At 43.2% G+C, this 24,990-nt stretch overlaps 1 protein-coding gene across 8 annotated transcripts in view; it reads left to right on the top strand.

The window, feature by feature from the left end:
• The window catches only part of cacna1ea (calcium channel, voltage-dependent, R type, alpha 1E subunit a), a 98,947-nt gene that overhangs the window by 69,648 nt on the left and 4,309 nt on the right, over positions 1–24,990 (top strand). For 3 of the 8 annotated variants that reach the window (XM_028962436.1, XM_028962429.1, XM_028962431.1), the window contains exons 12-45: positions 56–145; positions 1,017–1,226; positions 1,406–1,518; positions 1,854–1,966; positions 2,124–2,255; positions 2,538–2,607; positions 3,215–3,332; positions 3,423–3,490; positions 3,836–3,927; positions 7,010–7,828; positions 8,127–8,380; positions 8,705–8,813; positions 9,284–9,413; positions 10,938–10,997; positions 11,141–11,247; positions 11,419–11,430; positions 11,581–11,677; positions 13,657–13,817; positions 13,914–14,051; positions 14,341–14,542; positions 14,819–14,983; positions 15,496–15,606; positions 15,696–15,776; positions 15,871–15,987; positions 16,626–16,691; positions 16,796–16,887; positions 17,041–17,206; positions 17,292–17,419; positions 18,051–18,147; positions 21,198–21,303; positions 22,203–22,310; positions 22,423–22,523; positions 24,337–24,443; positions 24,544–24,670. In XM_028962436.1, coding sequence (XP_028818269.1) covers positions 56–145; positions 1,017–1,226; positions 1,406–1,518; positions 1,854–1,966; positions 2,124–2,255; positions 2,538–2,607; positions 3,215–3,332; positions 3,423–3,490; positions 3,836–3,927; positions 7,010–7,828; positions 8,127–8,380; positions 8,705–8,813; positions 9,284–9,413; positions 10,938–10,997; positions 11,141–11,247; positions 11,419–11,430; positions 11,581–11,677; positions 13,657–13,817; positions 13,914–14,051; positions 14,341–14,542; positions 14,819–14,983; positions 15,496–15,606; positions 15,696–15,776; positions 15,871–15,987; positions 16,626–16,691; positions 16,796–16,887; positions 17,041–17,206; positions 17,292–17,419; positions 18,051–18,147; positions 21,198–21,303; positions 22,203–22,310; positions 22,423–22,523; positions 24,337–24,443; positions 24,544–24,670 — 4,667 coding nt within the window. Of the gene's footprint in view, positions 1–55; positions 146–1,016; positions 1,227–1,405; positions 1,519–1,853; positions 1,967–2,123; positions 2,256–2,537; positions 2,608–3,214; positions 3,333–3,422; positions 3,491–3,835; positions 3,928–7,009; positions 7,829–8,126; positions 8,381–8,704; positions 8,814–9,283; positions 9,414–10,937; positions 10,998–11,140; positions 11,248–11,418; positions 11,431–11,580; positions 11,678–13,656; positions 13,818–13,913; positions 14,052–14,340; positions 14,543–14,818; positions 14,984–15,495; positions 15,607–15,695; positions 15,777–15,870; positions 15,988–16,625; positions 16,692–16,795; positions 16,888–17,040; positions 17,207–17,291; positions 17,420–18,050; positions 18,148–18,801; positions 18,899–21,197; positions 21,304–22,202; positions 22,311–22,422; positions 22,524–24,336; positions 24,444–24,543; positions 24,671–24,990 lie in introns of all 8 variants that reach the window. The other 5 variants (XM_028962428.1, XM_028962432.1, XM_028962430.1 and 2 more) reach the window with 2 other exon arrangements.

Here is a 24,990-nt window from a genome sequence, read left to right as displayed (position 1 = left end):
GACGATGTTAGATTGGAAAGGATCTTGCATTGATTTATCTGACTTCTGGTGCCAGTGTTGAAAAGAGCCACCATCAAGAGGAGAGCTGGCGACTCCATGCGCCAAGGGGCAGGAGACGACCAGTACGCTGACATTTCATCTGTGGGTGAGTCGTTGAAAGCACACATTTTAGCTCATGCTCCCCAAATGCCAAGGAAGCCAGAGGCACAGCCCAGAAATCCCACACCCCATCATTACATCTGAACCATTGAATGCACTTCCTAACCTTTTCCTCGAGTGTCAACTATAGCAGATAACGCCTTAATACAAAAAAAATGCCATTACTGGCTACTGGTGCAAATGCATCATCTGGCACTGACCTCCAATTCCACTTAGAATTAACTAGCAGGACCTTTATTAGACTGCAATTTACTTTTAAGTTTGCAAAAGACTTTTAAGTTTGATTAGAGGAGATGCTTCTTATCATGAGAGTCATGCATACTTATTTTCTCGCATGATATCATGACTGCACACGACCATGGAAGAAGATTAAGGCTTGCATTTTTTTTTAAGGCCAGCATTTTACAGGCCAAAAAATGATGCAGTCAGGCCTGGCTCTGGCTTTATCTGTCATCAGTCCAGCTTCAGTCAGATGCCTTGTGTCCCCGCCAGTCATTTGTTAATATCTGTGCGGATTTTTGTTGATTTCTGAAATGGCTTTCAGCTGCAAAATTGCCTGCCCTCTTTCCCGCCCAGAGACTCATATTTTCTGTCACTGACAGTAGGCCTTCAACTTGATTTGTAGGCTTTTAAAATAGATTTATGTATGTAAGGGAAAGGCTGCAATTATTGTAAGAGACATTTTATTGTTCCCCCTGTTGTAAACACAATGTCCTTTATGGTTTGAGGAGTGCAGTAAAAGTTTGAGAACTGTTCAACAACTTCTGAATAAATGACCTCATCAACAAGTGTCGATCAGAATACTGCTGGTTCCAGTTTTTTGGAATAAATGAGTTGAAACACCACTCTCTGAACAGGCGTGCCTCTGAACAGAGCAAGCATCCGGAGCACCAGAAGAGGTCCGACCGCCTACTTCAGGCGCAAAGAAAGGATGCTGCGCATCTCCATCCGTCGCATGGTGAAAACGCACACTTTCTACTGGACCGTCCTCGGCCTGGTGGCCCTCAACACCATCTGTGTGGCCATCGTTCACCACCAACAGCCCCAGTGGCTGTCCACCTTACTCTGTATGTGCTTCCTCCTAGGCTAAACCGCTTCCTGAGTGACGTGCGGTTTTAATATTGCATCGGTTCTGCATGTATGCATCACCGTAATGACAAAATGACATTTGACGCTCAGGGGCTCGGAAGACAGCCGTGAAGAGCACGTTCCTCTGTTCATTTGTGTTGTTTTTGTTCCACTCCAGACTATGCCGAGTTCCTCTTCCTGGGTCTCTTTCTTACGGAGATGTTCCTGAAGATGTACGGCCTGGGACCACGGCTCTACTTTCACTCGTCCTTCAACTGCTTCGATTGTGGCGTGAGCAGATTTACGTTTTTTTTTTTATTACTTGTGGAATCTGAATTACTTTTGTGTGGAAATTAGTGCATATGAGGAAGAAGTCTCTTTAATAAATAAATCTGACAAAAACAGTATTTCTGTGGCAAGTGGATCCGATAACAAAGCAGTTTTGAGACAACCCAACAGATTGAAGAGGAGAGAATGTACAAGTTACATTCAGCATATTAATAATAATGTTATTATTACATTAAACAATAATACAAAATAATATTACTTAAAAAACATTAATAATGTTAATAATGTATAAGAGCTGCTCTTTAGAGGTCAACATTTCTGTTCTTGCGTTGCCACAGGTGATTGTAGGGAGCATTTTTGAGGTGTTGTGGGGATTCTTCAGGCCTGGCATGTCATTTGGGATCAGTGTCCTGAGAGCCCTGCGCCTGCTGAGGATTTTCAAGATTACCAAGTGAGTGCAGACATTTCCCGCTGCTTCTGAACCCTGTATGCGAGTGTGTCCAGAGAGCATTGCAGATCATCATTAACAGCGACTCGTTTTATATCTCTGAACTGAGTGTTCAGTTCAATGCACCTCTAATGTTAAAAAAATGTGTGGATCTCTCCAGATACTGGGCATCTCTGCGGAACCTGGTGGTCTCCTTAATGAACTCAATGAAGTCCATCATCAGCCTGCTCTTTCTGCTCTTTCTCTTCATTGTTGTCTTTGCCTTGCTGGGAATGCAGCTCTTTGGTGGCAGGTATTTTGAAGTCTTTATATATTTATAATGGTATTTTAACATTCACTCAGTTCTCATCCAAGACCCTCAGAACACAGCAGAATGAAACCAGGGTGTTCATTACAGAGTGAAATACATGACACGGGGTTAAGAAAACAATAAGAACAGGAGATCAGTTCCTCCAGCATGAAGCGTAAATAATCTAATATCCAGGGAGTAGCAGGAAGCCGGCCCTCCAGAACGAGAGTGGCTGAAACGAAAGACACCTCCTGACCTCATTCCTTTCCTCACCTCGTACTGCAGGTTCATCTTCGAAGAAAACACTCCCGCCAACTTCGATACCTTTCCTGCAGCCATCATGACGGTCTTTCAGGTGTGGCTTTTTCTTCATGAACCTGGCTTTCTTAATAAATGTCTCATTAAATCATGTAGCATTATAAACTATCCCCGACTTTGCAGCCATAATACTACAGGGTGGTCCATTTATATGGATACACCTTAATAAAATGGGAATGGTTGGTGACATTGAACACATTTTATAAGTGGTCAGAAACTTGTAAATGACTCATGAAAGAAAAAAGTTATACCATTGTTTTTCTTGTGAAATTACCAATAAATGTGACGTGTCACATGAGCCTCTTCCAAAAAAAAACCCAAAAAAACAAAAGTTGCATCCAATCCCTGACTTCAAAATGGCCACCATGGTCACCACCCATCTTGAAAAGTTTGCCCCCTCACATATACTAATGTGCCACAAACAGGACGTTAATATCACCAACCATCCCCATTTTATTAAGGTGTATTCATATAAATGGCCAACCCTGTAGTAGAAAAAAGTAGTAGTAGTTTAGTTTACTAAAAAAAAGTTTACTAGTAGTAGTTGTTTACTAGTAAGTGGGTCTGCATTTTTGATCTTGAAGAAGCGAGCAGGAATAGTGGCCTCTGTTCCACTGTTTTTGACGTTGGTGTGTGAATCGCAGATACTAACGGGCGAGGACTGGAACGAGGTGATGTACAACGGGATCCGCTCTCAGGGAGGAGTCAAGACAGGGATGTGGTCGTCCATCTACTTCATTGTCCTCACGCTGTTTGGCAACTGTATCCTTATTGGTCCAGCTTGTTCCGTACGTCCCGCCGCTCTGTTCTGAGCTGGGTTGTGTGCAGTGCCCTTGACCTGGACGTGACCAGACACGCTCCTCAACGTTTTCTTGGCCATTGCTGTTGATAATCTGGCCAATGCTCAGGAACTCACCAAGGTAATGTCTTTCTCTGTGTCACCAGTGTGTATTTCTGTGTGTGTGTGTGCATATATAGGATTCTTTATTTTACAAAGCCAGGAGATGTTCCACTCAACCCAGGGTGTTGGAGTTTCCAAGTGGATGTTTCACCATTTCCAGAGTTTGTTCAGTTTCTGTAATCCTAGAGACCTTGCGTTAGTGTTACTACAGCGGACAGCAGCCTTGTCAGTGAACCTACTGCAGTGGGGGCACAAGGCGGAATACCAAATCAGTGTGCACCACTTCCGCATGCTCAAAATCCAAAAGTATCTGAATTGAAAGCAGCTGCCATACAACGTGTTTTTTTTTTGGGGGGGGGGGCAGGATGAAGAGGAAGAAGAGAATGCATTCAATCAGAAACACGCACTGCAGAAAGCCAAGGAGGTCGGGCCCATGTCGTCCATCATGTCCTCAGAGTAAGTGTTGTGCGCGGCAACCTCGGCCCTCTGCCTTAGAGAACGACTAACAGTACTAACCCCACCTTTTTAATACACCGAGGTCAGGGATGTTTAAAATGCTTAAAATCTGCCCCAGAAACCTCCTGCTTATTCATATTTTTCTCTCATTTGTTCAGTCTCTTGAGGGGAAAACAGGGAGGATTTAAGGGGCAAAAGTCAGATCTTGATCTCAGTTGTTAGAAATGCTCCATAACCAGTCCTGTACTTATGCGGGTAGATTTTTCTCCCTCCCGCACCCTCCAGTTCGGTTCAGTACCACTATAATTTGCTGCGAATCACAGTGTGTTGCCATGGCTACCGGCAGGCTTCCAAGTCTATGCGGGGATGAGTCTATTATGTTGTCATAGAGACAGCGTTGCCAGCTTTTGCCGTGTCTTCGAAATAAAAGCAGGGACCGGGCGCCGCTCTCGGCTCGTTTGCTCTCCAGAGCACCTTGGGGTGATGAGCCAGAAACCTGTAGGCCTTTTTATAATGCGAGTTAATGGGTGTAAATGACCTTTAGGGGTGGGGTGTCGCCTTGGCCTGCGTGAGGCATGAGAACGCATGATAAGAGCATGGTCTGACACTTCCAGTCCTGTGCATGTATGAAAAGAGACAAAGATGCCTCCTTATGTGCACAAACGGCAGGAAAGTAGGTGAGGTTCAACCAAAGACTTTAACCCCAAAATGTGGATTCATTCATCTACATATATAATACAAAGTGCATCCAAAGAGTGTGACCTGCCCAGGTCAGGCATTGTCAGAACACATAGATTCAGATGTTTAATGTCAAGAGGTCCCGCGTTTGGGAAGACACTGAACTTTGGTTGCATCACGTCACGAGGGCAGCGAGGGCTGCACAGGTGGCATTTTGAGGCTGCATGTGCGGTTGATGCATGCCTTGACCCCCCCCCCAACTGACTGACTGACTGAGAAACGGATGCATGAACATGTAGCATGAGCACTACAATGACTTGGCATGACCAAGGAGAATGCCCTTACAGCATACACTGGGACTGTCTGGAATTTGAGCTTCACCTGGACAACTGTCACTGTCACTGTTCCTAAATGTACGTTGACGCTTCTGCCAATGGGCCCCCATTTTTACGTGTTTTATTCCTGTGTCGCGTTTTTTCCCTGAAAGTCTGACCGTGTTGAGTTTCTGAAACTGTTACTGTTGCCCTAAATGTTAATGTTGCTCGATTCTAATGCCGCTGCCATCTTGTTATGTGGAGCTTTGCCTGCCCAGTGACACAGACCAACATGAAAAACAGTTGATTTGGTACTCATATACTCATGCTCTACTACAACTATAGCCAAATTATGACCTTTTTGTGGAGTACATGTGAAATACGTGAAATGTACATAGATCTGTAAATGTACTTAATAGGCATCTGATAGATGATTGGACTGTGTCAAGGGGATTGTTTTGTCTCTGTTCACAAAAGCACTAATGTCTTGTTTTCAACCAATTGCTCGTTGATAACACGGACCTCACAAGAGTACAAGTACCAGTAAGTAGCACTGTCCATTCATTCCGAAATGCCTAAACACGTTCTCATCCCTAATGAATGCCTCATTTCTCTCTATGGCTTATTTTTTACTCTGTCCTTTGCTCTTTCTCTGGTGGTTCTTCCATAAAGTTCTTGTGTTTTTATTTCACCTTTAAACAACTGCTGCCATTTTAGTTGCCATTCCCCTCAAATAAGTACTTTTTTGATTTCATTCTTTTACATTTTGTGTGGGAATGGGTTCTGACGCTGTACCTTCTTTCATGTCTGGGGAAAGACACAAACTCAAAGATTTTGGCTAATACTGTCCTGATACAACATAAAAATGATATTATAAATTATATATTTATACAAACTACAAATTACAAAATGTTTCAAAATATTGTCAAGGTTATTGAACTCTAACATGCATTATTAAAAAAAAAAAAACATTCAAATCCATTTATGTAAATCTTGCATAATCCCGTTGGAAGTTATGGATTGTCGGATCAGTCCTAGTCACAACAAAGCATTTAGTGAGGGCTAAACGTAACCTTCTGACAATTATTACATTATATCACATATGGTGAGGGGCTGCCAGTCTGTCTTCTCTAGATAAAGGTCAGAGCCAGTGCACATTTCCATGCAAACCGGATTATGGTTCATGATTTATTAAAACGAGGAGGAAGCAGGACCCTATTTACCGAGCTGCAAGAGTCAGCTGGGTCCTGCTGTTATCTGGACCTGACTGTAACTGGGGTGTCTTCATTACTATTTTTTTCCAAAAAGATCCAAAACAAAAATCCTAATGGTAGAGAAAGTGGAATCTGTCCAGTAAAAAATTATGTTGAGGTTTGGTTTCATGTGGCATTTTGGTTAGCAGAAACATTTTCTGTTAACATCACAAATGCTAATATTATTCCAAATTTCACTTGCATGCCTAGTAAAAAGGAAGTGGCTTCCAAAATAAGTTAGTATTGTTTGTTCTGTGAACTCTTCGGAATGCGAATGGGGACTCTCAAACGGCTGCTTTTGAGTCTCCATAGAGCAGGTTCCCTCTCTTTTCGGTGGTGGTGGTGTTCTGTGCTATTTCTTATTTAATCATGTTAACCATAATTTGTTGCAGAGTCCTCAGCGTCACACGTTACTGCATCAGGAACCATCACCATAAACTTAATGATGTACCTGAAGGGGTGTTGGTAACTGATAGATATAGCTATAGGATGCCTTTACCTGTCACCCCCTTCTCAACCGACCTCTGATTCAAATGGCAAGACAGACGGCATTGGCAAATATGTTGCATCACAATTATCTACCCAATTCCGCTTTCTCTACTCCGCAGTGCATCAGCACAGACCACAAAGCTTCTTCTTACTGTTCAGTAACCGCATGTGTTTAAAGCCGCATCTACTGCTGGGTCCTGTAGTTGTTATGGAGTTTAAACGCTGTTTCAGATCTTCAGTTAAAGACTTCAGACAACCTTTAAATCGTAAAAAAAATCCGGGTAGCAAATGTCTTTTGTATTGCGTATTTGCTCCTCTATTGACTGCAGTCTTCTTTCTCTCCCCCAGGAGGCGGAGGCGGCCCTACCTGTACAGGAAACGGGCGATTCACAGGAGCCGCCATGCTTACTCGCTGGAGGAGGCTGACAGCCTAGCTGAGACAGGGAGAGCCCCGTCTTTCAATGCCTCTAACTCTTTCATGTCCAGGAGGGAGAGGCGGCGGCGGATGACCATGTCCGTGTGGGAACAGAGAACCAGCCAGCTGCGCAGGCACCGGCAGATGTCCAGCCGGGAGGTCATCCACCCCAGCCCCAGCAAGGAGCAGCATGACGCAGCCGACGGATGTCCCCTCCACCGCAAGCCCACCCTCTCGCCCTCCGACCATGCACCGGCTGCTCCCCCCTCTGTGCCGGGGGCGTCGTCTGAAACCACCACGCCCATGGACCTGGCGATCGAAGAGCCTCAGATGAAACTGGCCGAACCTCCACTGGGCATCTCTGCTCCAGAGCCGGCAATGGATACGGCCGCGCCCGAGCCCCCGGCACCCACGGATGCACCCAAAGGTGCAAAGCAGGGGTCTCATGGGAAGTTTGGGGTCAACAACAACTGCCACGTCCCACTGAAAGGCCATTACAGTCCGAAGATGAATGGCGAGAGGAGGCAGAGGGCGGTGCGCAAGTTTCGGCACCCGACCGGGGACACTCTCACTCCAGACATGGGGGTTCGTGCAAGATGGCTCCACGGCGAAGGTGCGGGGAAAGACTCGCTTAGCGGCGAGAGCAGCTGCTCCGTCAGCAAGGAGAGGGGCGGAGATGAGGCTGGAGAGGCGGAGCAGAGTAATAATGAGGGAGAGGGCAGCCAGGGAGAAACGACAGGGCATGAACAGAGGTGATGAGAAAAATTCCAGATTCTGTCACTTTACCTTGCAGCTATAGTCCTTGGCCACTTTATTAGGTACATCAGCCTTATTGTCACTGCTGGACAGATATTATGCCGTCATGGGGCCACATGGTAGCACAACGTTGGTACCATGTACACCACGCTTTTTCTAGAAAACATGATCTATCTAAAGGGCAGGTGTCTCTAATAAAGGGCAAGCATTGTGTTTAATTTTTTTTGTTTTAGTGGGATCAAACTGACACCCACGTACAAATTCATGAGCTTGTATTGTCACAATATTTCACAGGCGCAATGACCCCGAGTACTCTGTGTTCCCTGACCTCCTGGAGTCCATGCCCAAATCAAGTTTACCCAACACTCCAAAAGAGCGGGCCCAAGCGGAGGTCCTCGGTGGATCCTCGTCTGAGCTCCCCGAAGCCACCAGGACTGCTGGAGAGGCGCCCACCTACACCACGCCGCATGACAAGTCCCTGGTTGCTGGCAGCATTGTCATAGAGGTGACTGACGTGCAGCCATCAGTTGAGCTGACCACTTTTACAGGTGAGGAGGTCTTCATAAAAAAAAGTCCTGCAAACTGGTCCTAAAATGTGATGCTGCCCAGTTTGCACCTTGAAAAACTTGAATAATTGATGTAATTTGTTGGCAAGAATGCATTTCAACCAGCTCCATTATTGTAGCCTCTGTGTCCCTGTGCAATTTAGAATGAGCCAACAACAAATGGCCAACAACAAAAATAAAAACCACTCTCTGTCTTTTTTTTATGTTTTAATGCACAGTATGTAAAGAAACTGCTTGATATTTGCGGATATTTGACATTAAGGTTCTGTGATTCTGTTTACATTTTTGTGCTGTTTGGACTGGCAGATGAAGACACCGAGGCAGCAACAAAACCCGAGAAAGAGGATGAGGAGTCCGGTCGCCCCCCTCAGACTGTGACCCCAGACAGCATGTTCATCTTCCAACCAAACAATCCGTAAGGCCCCAAAACTAAAATTTTACTTTTTTTGTGTTACTTTACTGTTTTGTTACTATATTGACTTTCAAGGTACAACTTGTAAGATTTTGGAAAGATTTAAGAAGCTGTGGTGTCCCTTTCTTTTAAGAAATGTCCTAATGAACACCTTACCCTGATCATCTTTTTATCTTTAAAAACCATTTTTTCTTCTTCACATTAATTTAAATTGTGTTTAATGTTTAAACATTGAACCTTTAGACACATAAAATCAATAGTAATACTGGTAAAGTGTACGGACACAGAAAAGCGAGAGTGTGTGAAGGATTTTATTTCGAAAGAAGAAGGACTCTGATAAGAAGGAGAAGTTTACGAAGGTCATGTCATGTCCGCTTTTTTCCCCCTCTTGTCTCTGCTCCTCTCCCCTCTGCTGAGTTTTCTGACAGCTGTCTTTCAGCCATCACCCCCTCTCTGCTGCCCCCTCTCCCCAGGATCCGCAGGGCCTGTCACTACATTGTCAACCTGCGTTACTTTGAGATGTGCATCCTGCTGGTGATCGCAGCCAGCAGCGTCGCCCTGGCCGCAGAGGACCCCGTGCTCACCAACTCCGAGTGGAACAAGGTGAGGGAACCCTCCATGACGGCAGACTTCCCGCCGAACCCGCATCCACACATGCGCCACACAGGCTGAGTGAATGATCTTCTCCACGCGCCTCGGATAAATATTGTATATATAATGGCGCAATGTCGTGGTTGCTGTCACTCGCTGACAGCGGCCACAGAGGCGGGGGCGAAATGTGCGGGTCAAGTGCGTGTTTCAACATTTCGCCTGCAGCCAGCGCTGTTTATGGCATCAGATCGCACAGGCGTCTCGCACGCCGCCGTGATCCAAGCTGTCCGCGTCTCCTCGTCCTACGCTTTGTCGCGGGCCACGCGGCCGAAACTAATTGAGAGGAATTTTTGCCGCGGGTTTCTCACTCGCTGTAACACCAGGGTCTTTAGACACCAGTCAAGCTAATTGCCCAGTGAAGGTCTCCCGCCGAGAGCTGGTGGAATTTGTTCAAGATTGGCCTGGAAGGGCGGCAAGCCCCTGCGAACGATATATAGCTGGATATCAAGATAATGAATTAGCAAAAAACGCAGTTAGAGTAGAGAGCTGTTACAGAATGACTGTGTAGGAAATGGGACTCTGTCTGGACTTCTGATTTTTGAAACTGAAAATCTGTGTGGATAAAACACCCGTGTTCAGGATGTGTCCTTACAGCCCAGAATATCATTTGCACGGTGCAACAGAAGCTTACTGTTAGTGCTCGCTAAAGGCTTTATCTACGCAGGACAGTATAAGACAGTACACTAGACATACTCGTGGGGTGTAACTATTGCACATTTGCCAAGATATTGCAATGAGCAAAGGTTGCAATCATTGCAGTGGGCGATGATATTGTAGCAACGGGCTCTGTGATACTTGACACGGCGGAGTAGCTCAAAGAAGCCTTTTATTAGCTAGCACCTTCAGAACCAGGTACCAGCACAAGAAGTTAACAGCAGGGCAACAGGGGAGGCATTCACCCAAGATCATTATATGCCCCCTGCTTGCTCCAGTTACTCTCTACTACCAGGCAACCGCCCACTAAATCCCCCAACACTCACCCTAACGGTGGGTAAACCTTGCCTCACTAACCCCAGAGGCGGCCCTTATGCTAATCAGGCCAGCCCTATTAGCTGCAATATTGTAAATTAGCAATATTGTAAATTAGCTTAATTTGTTTGCATTTTTGGTGTCTAGCCACACATGCATTTTGCAGCGATTGTTATATTGGCTGTTATAGTACCCACACGGTTTGAACTTGACCTGGTAGATTACGTACTATGTCTGATGCCGACCTGAGTTCAGTACAGTGAGCCATGGTCATGTGACTTTATTATTTTGTTTTAGGTTTATTACATTTCTAGCCTTATTATTTGAAATGTAAAAAAATTGTTTTTTTTGCCACTGCTATGCCTACATCACCTCTGAATCTGGCCCGACACAAATGTCTCTCTCAACATTGTACCACTGTCACTTTTGACCTTAAAATTGTTGCATTGTGATTTGCTGAAATGAGACTAGCTGATGAAATGTCGTGTTGGGTTTTTTTGCTTACAGGTGCTCCGGTACTTTGACTACGTGTTTACTGGAGTGTTCACCTTTGAGATGATCATCAAGGTGATCTTTTGAAGCTACTTTTATAACATTTATTAATGGAACACGTTTTCTGGAGGGTAAAGATGTCCACAGCTTTCAACAGTACGTAAAAGTGAGCTCACACTACTGGATGTTTTGTGTTACATTATTCACATACACTGCAGATGATAGATCAAGGGTTGATTCTTCACAACGGCTCCTACTTTCGTGACCTGTGGAACATTCTGGACTTCATTGTGGTGGTGGGAGCTCTGGTGGCCTTTGCCCTTACGTGAGTAAAGAATTTTTTTACAAAGCACGGAGAATCAGAATAGCAAAGGAATTGGAATTAGTGAGAATGTTATAAATGAGTTACTACAGTAAAATTAGACATGACTTGCTACTTATACTGTTCTGTGTTCTGCTGTCTCTGAATGTTTCTGTGGATTGCACTGCTGTTCAGAAATGTGATGGGGTAAGAACATCTCCTCTTGGTCGTAACACCTTCATTTATCTATTTGCACAACAAGGGTTTATGAATATTGCAGTTCACAAAATATGCATCCTGTATGGGTGCAGTTTTGAGAGCATTAATCCAACGTCCTTTGTATTTGTACAAATGCAGGGATAACAAAGTGAGTGATATCAAGACCATAAAGTCTCTCCGGGTGCTTCGGGTCCTCAGGCCTTTGAAGACCATTAAGAGGCTTCCCAAGCTGAAGGTACTGAACATCCATTACTTCACATCAGACAGTTTTCACTCTTGTACAGAGCTTTTATGTGCACTTTGAGACTTTGATTTGTTTTTTTTTATTATTTCCTGTGTGTTTCTTACACTGACGTTTACTTTGGGAACATTAGACATATTTATGTAATTTACAGTACCTTCCACTTTCATGACATGAGTGCTTTTCAAGTTAAAAATATCATCGGACTGCAGCCTTAATGTAATGTTAATATACATTAGTCAGGCACAGCCTGTATTCCTCTCTATTGAAAGACCTAGAGTGCATAGTTGTGGTCAGAAGTTCACAAAGACATGAGAACGCATGAGCCCAGGACTCTTGCTGAGAGGTGAGAAATCAGTCTGACCAAGATTCCACTTGACGGCAACCTTGTTTTTTTTCCTTTTCTATATGAGGGATACATTCAAAGTATGCAGAAATATGGACCATGTTTTTTCTCAGACATGTCTTAAAATATGTACTTAAAGTGGTGTATTTGATACACTGCCAATGTTTCCCACTTACAAAGAATGGAGAGATCTGTAATTTACACCTCAACTATGAGAGACAGAATCTCAAAGAAAAATCCTGAAAATCACATTGATTTATTGCATGAAATAAGTATTTGATACAATAGAAACATAGAACTTAATATTTAGTACAGAAACCTTTGTTTGGATGTTTCCTGTGGTTTCAGCTCCCTCCATGGATACTAAATACTACAGCTTTTATCATATGTCTTTATCCAGAGCAACTGGAGACTGGCTAGGCCACTTGAAATGCTTTTTATGGAGCCACTCCTCATTTGTGGTCATTGTCATGCTAGAAGATGACCCATCTCAGCCACGACCCATCTTCAATGCTCTTGGAGGTTGTTCATTGTACACATCCCTCTACTTTCTCTAAACACAGCAAGTGGAGTTCACACAAAAGTCTCTGACCACATCTGACCCCATGACCCTTTCCCATGCCTTCTCAAACTTCAGACAGACCTGGGTTTTTACTAATGGTGACCTTTGAGACGGTGGTTCCAGCTCTCTTCAGGCCATTCACCAGGTCTTCCCATTTAGTTTGGGGCTGTTCGGGCTCCTCGCTGTTCTTATAACTATTGACACTCTATGAGACTGACAGTCATCTTGAGTCTCTTCCATTTTTTAATAATTGTGCTCATAGCTGTTGTCTTCTCACCAAGCGTTTTGCTTGTCCTGTGGCCCACCCCAGCCTTGTGCATGTCTACAGTTTTGTCCCTGGTGTCCTTAGACAGCTCTTTGGTCTTGCCCATAGTGGAAAGTTTGGAGTCTGACAGGTATTGGGTTCAATCAGGTGAAATAGGTCTGTGACTTCCAGAATTCTTGCTGGTTGGTATGTGATCAAATACTTATATGTTATTTCATGCATTTTTTTTCATAGTTTAGGCTTACCTACGATTAAAACTACAGATCTCTACACTCCTTGTAAGTGGGAAAACTTGAAAAATCAGCAGTGTATCGTCCCCCAAAACCATGTCCCCTCTTCCCACAATGTCATGTAGAGCAATACAGTAATGACAAAGGAAGTTTGTATGAGAACTGGATAGAGAATATATGCTGATAGACTGTCTATGATCAATGTTTATTTTCTCCAGTTCCTTCTCAACAGTGATAAACTGACAGTTCCCTAGACAGGTAGCTTACAGGGAAAGGAAATGGGAAAAGGGAAGGTTTTATGTAAAATTGATGTTTGGCATCCCATTACAAACCCTGTAGATTGTTTCTTGCCCCCTTTGAATTAATTGGAAAGTAAATATTGTATTTGAATGAAGGCTAGCTTTAATATATCGGTGCCTCAAAAACATATTAAAGGTCAGAATTAGAAAATGTCCCTCCTACCAAATGGCGTAACTGGAGAATTAGTGACAACGTGTCACATGCCTGTAAATCATCAGTGGATGGTCTCCCAAGATGGCTCTGGGCCATCCTCTACCCTTGTGTGTGCAGGCTGTTTTTGACTGCGTAGTCACATCCCTCAAGAACGTCTTCAACATCCTCATTGTCTACAAGCTCTTCATGTTCATCTTCGCGGTCATTGCCGTTCAGCTCTTTAAGGGGAAGTTCTTCTACTGTACCGACAGCTCCAAAAACACAGAGAAAGACTGCCGGTAGGTGCACCTTCAGGGCTATTCATGTGAAGTAGGGCACTTCGCCCATTACGTACCATGTGTAGTGATTCGTGTCGCCCTGCCCCTGCTTCACAGTGGTTATTACATCGACTACGAGAAGGATAAGAAGGAGGTTAAGAAGCGGGAGTGGAAGAGGCACGATTTTCACTATGACAACATCGTCTGGGCCCTGCTCACGCTCTTCACGGTGTCCACTGGAGAGGGCTGGCCGCAGTGAGTATCAGAAACGTCTACTCTACAACTTCAGAGGATTAAGGTTATAACTCCATATGGCTGATGGAGTTAATCAGCCAGCCTTTGTTCCTTTTTTATATCAGCAAAATGCTGCAGCTGACCTGGTATTATTTAGAAGAAAGAAATGAAGCTATCAGCAAGGTGTCTCTAATAAAATGGACAATATTCTGAAAACAGTTAATTCACCCAACGTAATCACTGCACTGGACATGTACAGTGGTAGGGTGACGTGATGAAGGTAACCATGTTGCTTTTTTTTGACATCCAGGGTCCTGCAACATTCTGTGGACGTGACAGAAGAGGACAGGGGACCCAGTCAGGGGAACAGGATGGAGATGTCCATCTTCTACGTCATTTATTTTGTTGTCTTTCCATTCTTCTTCGTCAACATATTTGTGGCCCTCATCATCATCACTTTTCAGGAGCAGGGGGACAAGCTGATGGAGGAATGCAGTTTGGAGAAGAATGAGGTGAAGTGCTTGAAAATTCAGTTTTGACATAGTTTAATTCATACACCCTCCAACATTTAAAAGAAAATTCGGACAGGTCTCCTTGTCGTTTTTGGTGCGCTGCATGTGAGTAAGGGGGGTTAATGTGTACATTCATGGCATCAGTCACAATCGGTAGTTGTGGGGACAATGTCTGAGTGTCTTGCCCACTTACTACATTGGTTCATAGGCAATTGTGTTACCCACTAGGCTACTTCTGCCCTGTTCTCTCATCTCATTTCTTGTCTCTCCTCACAGAGGGCCTGCATTGACTTTGCCATTAGTGCCAAGCCGCTGACACGCTACATGCCCCAGAACCGACAGACCTTCCAGTACCGTCTATGGCACTTTGTTGTGTCACCATCGTTTGAGTACACGGTGTTGGCCATGATCGCGCTCAACACGGTAGTCCTCATGATGAAGGTAATTTTTACTCATGTGATTTGTCCTTTGCCATTTGTCTGTAGAATGCATGAGAACCACGGTGCTCTGCCTCCCCACCCCCACTGGCACGTTGTCCGTTTAGTCCTCGAAATGGCTCCCAGTCAGTCAGTCAGACAGTGCGGCCAGACGTGTATGACTCACTGCCCATTAAATATTGATCTATAGCCACCAGCTAGTATTTAACATGCCCTCATTAAATCTCTGCAGGCTGCTTAAAAGACCAAGACCCAAATTTACTGCCGACTTCACACCACCCCAGTCCGTCTTTTGCCATTAAACAGCTACAGTCTGGGTTTACTAAAGAGTGCCAGTGAGACGTGTCCTAATGTCCTAATTGCACATGAACTGGTGGGAGGTTATCCTTCCAAGCTGCAAAATTGGGGCATGTCTGAAATGTACTTGGCAAATGGCTTTGTTGAGGGCTACGAATTTCAATGTTTCAATGAAATGCATTTCTGCCTCTCTCTCTCGTCTGTCTCTCACTTCCTCAGTACAATTCAGCTCCCCCGGCATACGATGCGGCGCTGAAGCACCTGAACACAGCCTTCACCGTACTCTTCTCTGTGGAGTGTGTGCTCAAGATCATGGCTTTTGGCTTTCTGGTAGGCAAGGGAGGCATTTCTAGTGCAGACTGACTGAAACTGGCTTGGTTAAAGAAAAACAACATGGTTTCCAAATGGTCACCTTTCAGAACTACTTCCGGGACACTTGGAACATATTTGACTTCATCACCGTTCTTGGTAGTATCACAGAAATAGTGGTTGACCTGCAGGTAAAATAAATATGAACTTTATAACAGAATTTGGATTGAATTTTGGTATATGGACGAATTTTTTATCTTTTTGTCATTTTCTTCCCTGGTTTAGTCGGTTAATGTCAACATGAGCTTTCTGAAACTTTTCCGGGCTGCTCGGTTGATCAAGCTGTTGAGGCAGGGTTACACCATACGCATCCTGCTCTGGACGTTTGTTCAGTCTTTTAAGGTTGGTATTAAGGTTGGAACCGATTTTTGGTGATCATTTCATATAAACTGATCAAAAAGTTAGAATCAAGAAATTAATATAGAACTTAATGCTTATATGGTGCCTCCCAGCCAATCAGAGTACAAACTAAATATGGAATAACAGGTGCAAAGATAAAATTATTTTCTAAATTGTGCATTCTGGAAAATGTTTCCTGTTGAATGCAAACTAACAAGGTAAATAGGAAAATGACAAGCAAAACCCTAGATTAGTCCTGGAACAAAAACTTACTGTTATGATATTCTTTATACAAGATAAATATATTTTATTATTTTTAAAGGGTGAGAATGCTCTAGTGAGCTAGCTGTTATTGTGATATAACAACTGTAATTTTTCCAAGATGCTGTAATGTCTACCTACTCTTTACACTTGGACTGGAACACAGTGTATTGCCCTGATGTTGTAATAACCTCTACTGTGTGTAAAATCTCCACTGTGAACTTTCTCCATGGCCTGTTTTTTCTGTGGTATGTTTTAGAAATTATCTAAAATTTGATAAATACATGGTGTCAAAATCTGGGATAACTCTTGTTTAATTTGCCAGTTAGCATAGAAGATATTAAGACCATGGTAGTTTAACCCGTTGTTTCTCTCTCCAGGCTCTTCCTTATGTCTGTCTGCTCATCGCCATGCTGTTCTTTATATATGCTATCATTGGGATGCAGGTAACCGGTACCCTGTGGAACCATGCAACAATTATTTCAATGTTACCTCATTGTTGAAAACTGGTCATCTGCCATGTTTCATAACCAGATCGTTTGCCCCCAAGGTTTTTGGAAATATCAAGCTGACCGAGAAATCTCAGATCAACAACCACACCAACTTCAGGACCTTCTTTGGTGCCCTCTTGCTTCTATTCAGGTAGGAGCGCCTGGTCCTTCCCCAAGTTTAAATCATGTCGATCATGGCGATTGCTGTCACCACAGGCACGCTCTTGCTTGTCAATCTGGGGTCTCGGTCCTGTAACAAGACATTCTGCTGACAGTTTTGCTGTTTTTTTTGTTTTTGTCACAGGAGCGCCACTGGGGAGTCTTGGCAGGAGATCATGCTCTCCTGTTTGGAAGGACAGGAGTGTGAGAAAGACACATTCGATACCGAGACAGTCAGTAACAGGAAAGGATGTGGCACGGACTTTGCCTATTTCTACTTTGTCTCCTTTATCTTCTTCAGCTCCTTTCTGGTGAGCATTAGGGACCCCGCCCTATACAAGAAACATTGTGTTTTGCCTTCCAAAAGAGTTCTAGTTCAAGTTCTGTGCCCTGTAGATGTTAAATCTCTTTGTGGCTGTGATCATGGATAACTTTGAGTACCTCACCCGCGACTCGTCCATCCTGGGCCCACATCACCTTGATGAGTTTGTGAGGATCTGGGGGGAGTATGACCGTGCTGCATGGTAAGAAGTAGACCATTTGTCTCATGAAGTCACCCTAATGGCTATAATACTATGGTATTTGTTTCAAAGATCATGTTCATTTATAGTCTTGAGCCTCCGAAAAAGAGCATTACGTCGAAGTTTTTGTTTGTTGTGCTGGTCTGTGGCATATGAACCTTTTGCACAACTTCAGCACATGAAGAATTTGTGAAAATCTTAAATCACACCTTCTCAGAGGTGACGTTCTCACTCTCAGGGAAGTTGAGAGTTGGACTTAAAATATCCTGGCATTTTTTCCAGAACTATAATTTTTTTGATTTTTTAGAAACTCTTTGTTATGGAGTAATATTTTTGTTTACCCAGCCAAAAACAATCAGTTTCCTTAATGGCTGGAAAGTAAAATAATAAACGGCATCATTGTTATTTCAATTGCCACATTTTTTTGCATTTTCAATAGCAATATATTAAAATGAAATGTTACATTACATTTTGATGTGATGGATTTTTTTTTTATGGACAATTTTTCATTAATTTTTCAAACCACTTTTTGTAAATAATGTTTGCTTACATACCTCAGGAACCAACTTCTCCTCCAATAGTGAGACCAGAGTGCAGCCTGCGTTGCTTAATTAACTGTATTTTGCTTTTCCAGTGGAAGGCTTCACTATAAGGAGATGTACAAAGTAGTACGTGCAATTTCACCTCCTTTGGGCTTTGGAAAGAATTGCCCCTACAGGGTGGCGTGCAAGGTTTGGCTTCCCACAAAAAAATCCTCTCACTAATCACCTACACCCGTCCCCTCCACTCCATTCCTCTCCTTGCCTTTGCTCCAGTTTGGCCTCCTGATGACCCATGTCCTCTGTGTTGACAGCAGCTCCCTCACGTTTCTTTGGCCTGAAAGAACCGGTGGGGCAGAACTGTCCTCCAAGCCAAAGAACGAATGTGAGAGCCTTCCTCTCTTCCATAAATCTGCAGGGTCACACCGCCAATTCGGGTGTGCATGTCTCACCGACCCTGCCTCGTAGATGACTGTCATTTGGGATTTTGTCTCTTTGTACCAGGGCTGGATCTGTTGATTCTGGAGTGAATAATTACAGAAAAGATATTATCAGATCCAAGAGACCCACTTGTCACTCACCTGCCCTCCCTAAAACCTGGCTTCTCTCCTCAGTGATTTCTATGACGACTGTGCATAGAAAGACAACAGACTGATTATTTTTTTTATACTTGTTTCCCCATGTGTATGGAGGCACCAAATAACCCTCCTTTCTTTTCCTTCTCCCTTTTTATCTTTTTGTTTTTCTTCCCTGTGTTTGTCCTTGGGAATGCCTGCCTTGTCTTTCCTCTTCCTCCTCCTCCTCCTCCTCTTCTTCCTCATCTGCATTGCTTCCTGACTCCCCCAGTGGCCGTATTCATTATACTGACATGTACGAGATGCTGACGCACATGTCTCCACCTCTTGGACTGGGCAAGAAATGTCCTTCAAAAGTTGCTTATAAGGTAGTCGAAGAAATTTTATTATTATCATTTCCTTTTTAATAACTGTAATTCTCTCTGTCATTTTGCGTGTGAAGTAAAGCACAAACTCAAACTACACTTCAAATAATGACTATGCATTGGGCGGAACGTGCGAACACAATCAGGATGCACTATTTTTTAAATGGTCGTAAGCACAGTGCTCAATGGTATGCATGGGCTTGTTTGCTAGTGTAATGTCAAAGGCGTCTTCAGGATTTGCATAAATAGATTAAACAAGAAAGAACCACTTGTTAGTTACTGTTATCTCTATTTAGTTACGTACTCATTTTGGACAATTTAAACCCACTGACATTAATTCATCACATACGCAAACATACATATTTAATTGCAATTCATTTGTGTAAATCTTGAGGGCCTAAAGCCTTTGGCCTTACGATTAAGTGTGATTAAGTAAAGTGACATTCACAAATAGTGAACAAGCTCCACCATGCATGGCACATAGTGCTGTGCTCAGCGGCATTTCAAAAATGGTCCAGTCACTGCATTCGAAACCACACAGTGTACAATATGAATAAGTACTGTTATGAATTTCAGCTTGGCAGTGTTGTACAGTGCTAGAGTGTTCAGTGCACCGCTCTGTGTTTTGACTGCAGTGAGACCAGCACTCAGGTACTCATATGTGCGGCGTGTGACTAGACGCCATTTTCACAGTGAACACGCCTATGCACTCAAAATAGCTCAAGCAGAGGCACGCCGAGTGTTTCACAGTGCTGGAATACCAACACAACCTTGCTGTGATGATCTTAGTTGCTAATGCTCATTTATTTTATATTATTCTTGCGTATTCTCCCATTGCCCTACTGGTTAATTTGCCTGCAATTCATTTATTTACATGAGCACTACAATTTTATTACATTTACAGCATATATCAGACGCTCTTATCCAGAGCGATTTACAATCAGTAGTTACAGGGACACTCCAGTGTCTTGGTCAGGGACGCAATGGTAGTAAGTGGGATTTGAACCTGGGTCTTCTGGTTCATAGACGAGTGTGTCACCCACTAGGCTACTACCATCCCATATTTTATTTGCGCTCAGGCTTCAAGCATTTAACCAAGCATTTAGATTCTACTGCGCTACTGCTCTTCATTGTTTTGAACATTCATTTGGGCAAACTTTCAACCTGTTCGCTGGTGTTGAAGAGAACTTTCCCTTCAGATTGCACTAGTAGCCTGAGTTTCCATGAACCTGCTTATTGCACTAATTGAACTTAAATTCAGTGAATTAAATTCAGTCAGAAGGCCTCTCCGAATTGTGTCCACAGAAGAAATTGGGTTTTCTGCCTTTTAAAACATTAAAAGTGACCACTGCTATTGTGTTGGATGCAGCTGAAATCGCCATGCCAACGCTCCACATTTCTTAGAACTTCTTTGCTAGGTTTAATTGCACAGACCCTTGTGAGCGTTAATCCCTCAACATCACTCAATGGAAACAGAAACCACTTGATGACTTTCTTTTTTAATTGCTTCTAATTTGCATAAATCTCTAATGGACATCTCAGCTTTTCTGAAGATGCCTATTTCTGAATCGGTTCACAGTAGGGAGGCATAATAAGATAGTGGTTAAAAGCATCAGCTTCTATTCAATGCTGTCAAGTTACAGTTGTGTAGAACTGTCATTATAACTGTAATGGCTTGGCCACTTTTAGACTTCATGTGAGCCATTTCATTTACATTTACAGCATTTATCAGAAGCACTTATCCAAAGCGACTTACAATCAGTAGTTACAGGGACAGTGCCCCCCTGGAGACACTCAGGGTTAATTGTCTTGCTCAGGGACATGATGGTAGTAAGTGCGGTTTGAACCTGGGTCTTCTGGTTCATAGGCGAGTGTGTTACCCCCACTAGGCTACTACCACCCACACCTTTCATTCACATGTGCTTGCCATCCTTTTCCTATCAGTCACCCATCAGTTGTCTGCATGGCTGTGTTTGGTTTCTGAGCTCACCAAAACACTGTAAATCAAATTTAATCACTCTTTGTCCTTGACATGATTAAAGGGCATTAATCATGTTGATAGTTCAGATGAAATCTTGCCAAAGCTACAATCCTACACAAACAGCTCAACAAATGCACATATATTCTTTATTGCATAGTTCTGTAATAGCACTCAAGTAAGAGTATAAACTAAGCATAATGGTTTTGAATCATCACACTCCCAGTTGTCAGAAGCCGTCATTTGTCAGCTTGTCTGGGGAAACTCAGCTCATGTGTGCATCTTCTTCTCCACCTGGGTGACGCTCAACATGGCTCCCCTCAGAGGCTGGTGCTGATGAACATGCCAGTGGACGAGGAGATGTCCGTCCACTTCACCTCCACCTTGATGGCCCTGATCCGTACCGCCTTGGAGGTCAAAATAGCACGAGGTTAGAGGAATCAGCCACCATGCAACCATGTCACTGAAGACCACATGCCAATGGTCCGAGTAAATTATATTACTCCAGAGTCTTCATCACCATAAAGACATCTTGAAATCAGCAATATGAAAGTGTTAATAAAATAATGTAAAAATTCAGTAGTTTGAACATGGAAAAGTGTTTAGAATGTCGATGTACAGAAGTATAATGACAAACTCTCTCTCTCGCTCATTAAATCATCAATTATTCTATACTGCTACAGCTATTTTCTTGTCATTTGCTGGGGCAGAGATCTTTGTTTATAGTTGTTGCACTTTGCCCTGTTCCATTAAATTGGGTTTCAGGAGTGAAAAATTGTCGGACTGTGTTTGATTGGCTTCAATAAATCTTACCTCACGCTCTGGCTTTCTTTTCTCAGGACTCATTTGATAGAATTGTCACAGAGCATTGTCACAGAGTAGTATATGGTGGCACCAGGGACAATCATGAGAGAATTGTGTTCCTCGGTGAGCCTACCTCGAAGCCAAAGGCGATTAAACAGTAGCTGCACAAATTTATGTCAGGCCCCTAAATACAAGACTTTCCAATCTCCACAAGTCCAAACCTGAAGCCATTTCCCACCAAAGAATGTCCAGGCCCATTCAAATTTGCAAGACACTTTCAGTCAGAAGAGACTAATATCACTTTCTGCCAAAGACACGTTGAGAACAACACTCATCATCTGAGCAGCATGGTGTTGTGCACGTGCTCAGCTTTATAGGGGATAATGAGTAGCTCTTTCAACACAAAGCCCACTGCCCGTCTGCCTGAAAGCTAGAAGAACGTGTCCCTTCTTGGCTACTGCCAGTGCAAGATTAGTTCTTTTGACCAGTTCGCTCAGGACTTCCTACATTTCGCTTGTGTTACAGGAGGAGAAGACAGGGGTCAGATGGACCTGGACCTGCAGAAGGAGATCAGTGTCATCTGGCCACACCTCTCTCAGAAATCACTAGATCTGCTTGTGCCAATTCACAAGGGTAAGATGCTTGAGGGCACTGACGTCTTTTTTAAGCTCCCTCTTACACATTTGAAGACGGAAATGAAAATTGGTCCTTTAAAGACTTCTTTTGAAATGCTGTGGTCTTTTAGCCAGTGACATGACCATAGGGAAGATCTATGCAGCAATGATGATCATGGACTACTACAAGCAGAATAAAGCCAAGAAGCTGAGACAGCAGTTGGAGGAACAGGTGACTGCGACTTTTCATGTAACTGTGCAGGCCTATTAGTCAAGTCATTCTATTTGCAAGACATTGCATTTTGTTTGCAGGTTTGTCTGACATTTTTTGCTCATGTGGACATTATCAATATTTGCAACATTTGCCACTGTCCTCTGTTCCAACAATTTCTATGTGAAACACATCTGTATCGGCTAATCTGTGAATTCTGCCAATTCAAGCAACACTACTACTGATGTCAGTCAATCAATTTTTATTTATACAGCGCTTTTTACAATGTACATTGACAAAATTAACAGTGCTCAAGGCTCTTAGTGAGCAAGCCAGAGGCAGCGGTGGCAAGGAAAAACTCAGGGGGAACCAAGGGGAACCATCCTCCTCTGGTCAACACCGAATTACACTAGGTCGTTCAGTGAGATACGTCAGATTTTTGTAGTTCACTTATGTATGATGTAGTATTGAGGTACTGTATTAGAGATGTAGAAGATGACTATCTGGTGCAATCCGCAGATGGCTTGTAAGGGCCAAACAGGGAAATGCATGGAGGTCAGCAATGCCACATGATCACTCTGCACCAGGATGTTCTCCAGGAGAGATTTACCATTCACATTGAAGTAAAAAGAAGGCTGTGTTAATATTAAGTCAGCTAGAATGACAATTGGTGAGGTGAGGGACAAAACATTTCCAGCAGCACTAACTACTGCAGCATTACTAATGGTGAGGAGACAGTTGGTACAATCTGGGATTTAAATATTGAAATGATATCTGATTTGGGGCTCTAAAAAGGAACAAAGGGATTGTGGCGGGATTTGTAAGTGAGAAGTTGTGTCTTAAAGTCCATATTGTAATTACTTGGAAGCCATTGTAGAGAAGACAATACTAGAGTAATGAGCTCATATTTTCTTATATGTGTAAGATCCCAGGTTGCAGAGGATTTAAGAAGTTGGAGCTTATTCAGGTTGACAGCAGGCCAACCAGAAAAAAGAGGGTTACAGTAGTCCATGCATGTAGTGATTGGAAATTAGAAGGTTCAACAGTCACACCCACATTTTTTACTTTGAACAGCTGAGAAACCAGCACACTCCAAACTATATTCTGTTAATCTGAGTTGAGCATGAGAAAGTTGCAGGTCATCCAATCTCTGATGTCCTTTAGACGAGGAGGTGGATGTCATCTGGCCTGACAGAGATGTCGCCTGCATAAAATGTTTTGTTTTATGCTATGCCTATGAGTTAATTGTCCGAGAGGCAGCATGCACAATAAGAATAATAAATGGCCCAGCACTGAACCCTATTGAACTCCTTAGTTGCAAAGTAGGATTTGAACCAGGAGATGGCTGACCCATGTATTCCAACAAGCTTTTCTAGAGGATTTAATACAATTTCATGGTCTGCGGTGTCAAAGGTTGCACTAGGCCTAAGAGAACTAGCATTGAGAAAAGGCCCTGGTCACATGATAGGAGAAGGTCTTGTAATATTTTCAGTAGGACAGTTTCTGTACTATGGTTTGTCTAAAGCCAGACATTTGGGATAAAAAACAATTTGTTCTGCTAACAACTTTGAGGATTTTGGACATAAATGGAATATTAGAAAGTGTAATTTGATGAAAACCTCAGGATTAGGAGTATGTTTCTTCAGTAGTGGATTTATAAAGAATCAGGTATAGTTACTGATTGTAAATTAGTTAAATCCTCAGCAAAATAAGGATAGATGCCTCCATCATTGGGAATGTTAGCTAAGATGATATGCAACATTTCATTGTTAATTTTAGTTTTCCTCCTAGCATTGTCATTAGCCAAATGTAATGACCCACTTTTCCCTCGCAGAAACACGCACCGATGTTCCAGCGCATGGATGCATCCTCCCTGCCCCAGGACATTCTCACAAGTGCCAAAGCCCTGCCCTTCCTCACACATAGTGCCGGATCAGCCCTGTAAGAACCACTGTGTGTGTTTGTGTGTGTTGCGGATTTCAGATGTCCCACAGATATAACATTAGTAATGTTTTTGTCAATTCCATTTTTCAACTGTAAGGACTAGCGGAGGGTTTGTAGCCTTGAACCCCATCTCACCCCAGGAGTTGTTCATGCCACCCATGTCCCATGACATGGAGGAACCAGAGGGCTACAGCAATTACCACAGCCACCCGTTACACTCTTTGGTAAGAGAGTATTTGCAAGTATTAATGTCAAACAGTGTCTAGTATGTTACATGCCTATGATTTCAGTACCCACTTGTCTATTAAAGAAATCTGTGTGATTTGAGCTTGATCAAATGCACCAATGGACAGAACAGTGGACTACGTTTGCACAGCAATACAAAGCACCTCTGCATTGTCACATGTGTCAATATGAAGTACAATATGTAATATATCCATTTATGTCCTTGCAGTAACTGAGTTGGGGTGTTATGCTAATGTTGCTACTGCAGAAGATTTGTACCCACTGAAACAGGGCCTAAAAAGAATAAGATTAGTAAATG

This window comes from Denticeps clupeoides, chromosome 19, assembly GCF_900700375.1.
Source record: "Denticeps clupeoides chromosome 19, fDenClu1.1, whole genome shotgun sequence".
In the NCBI taxonomy this organism is placed as follows: domain Eukaryota; kingdom Metazoa; phylum Chordata; class Actinopteri; order Clupeiformes; family Denticipitidae; genus Denticeps; species Denticeps clupeoides.
This window is presented reverse-complemented; position numbering and strand designations above follow the sequence as displayed.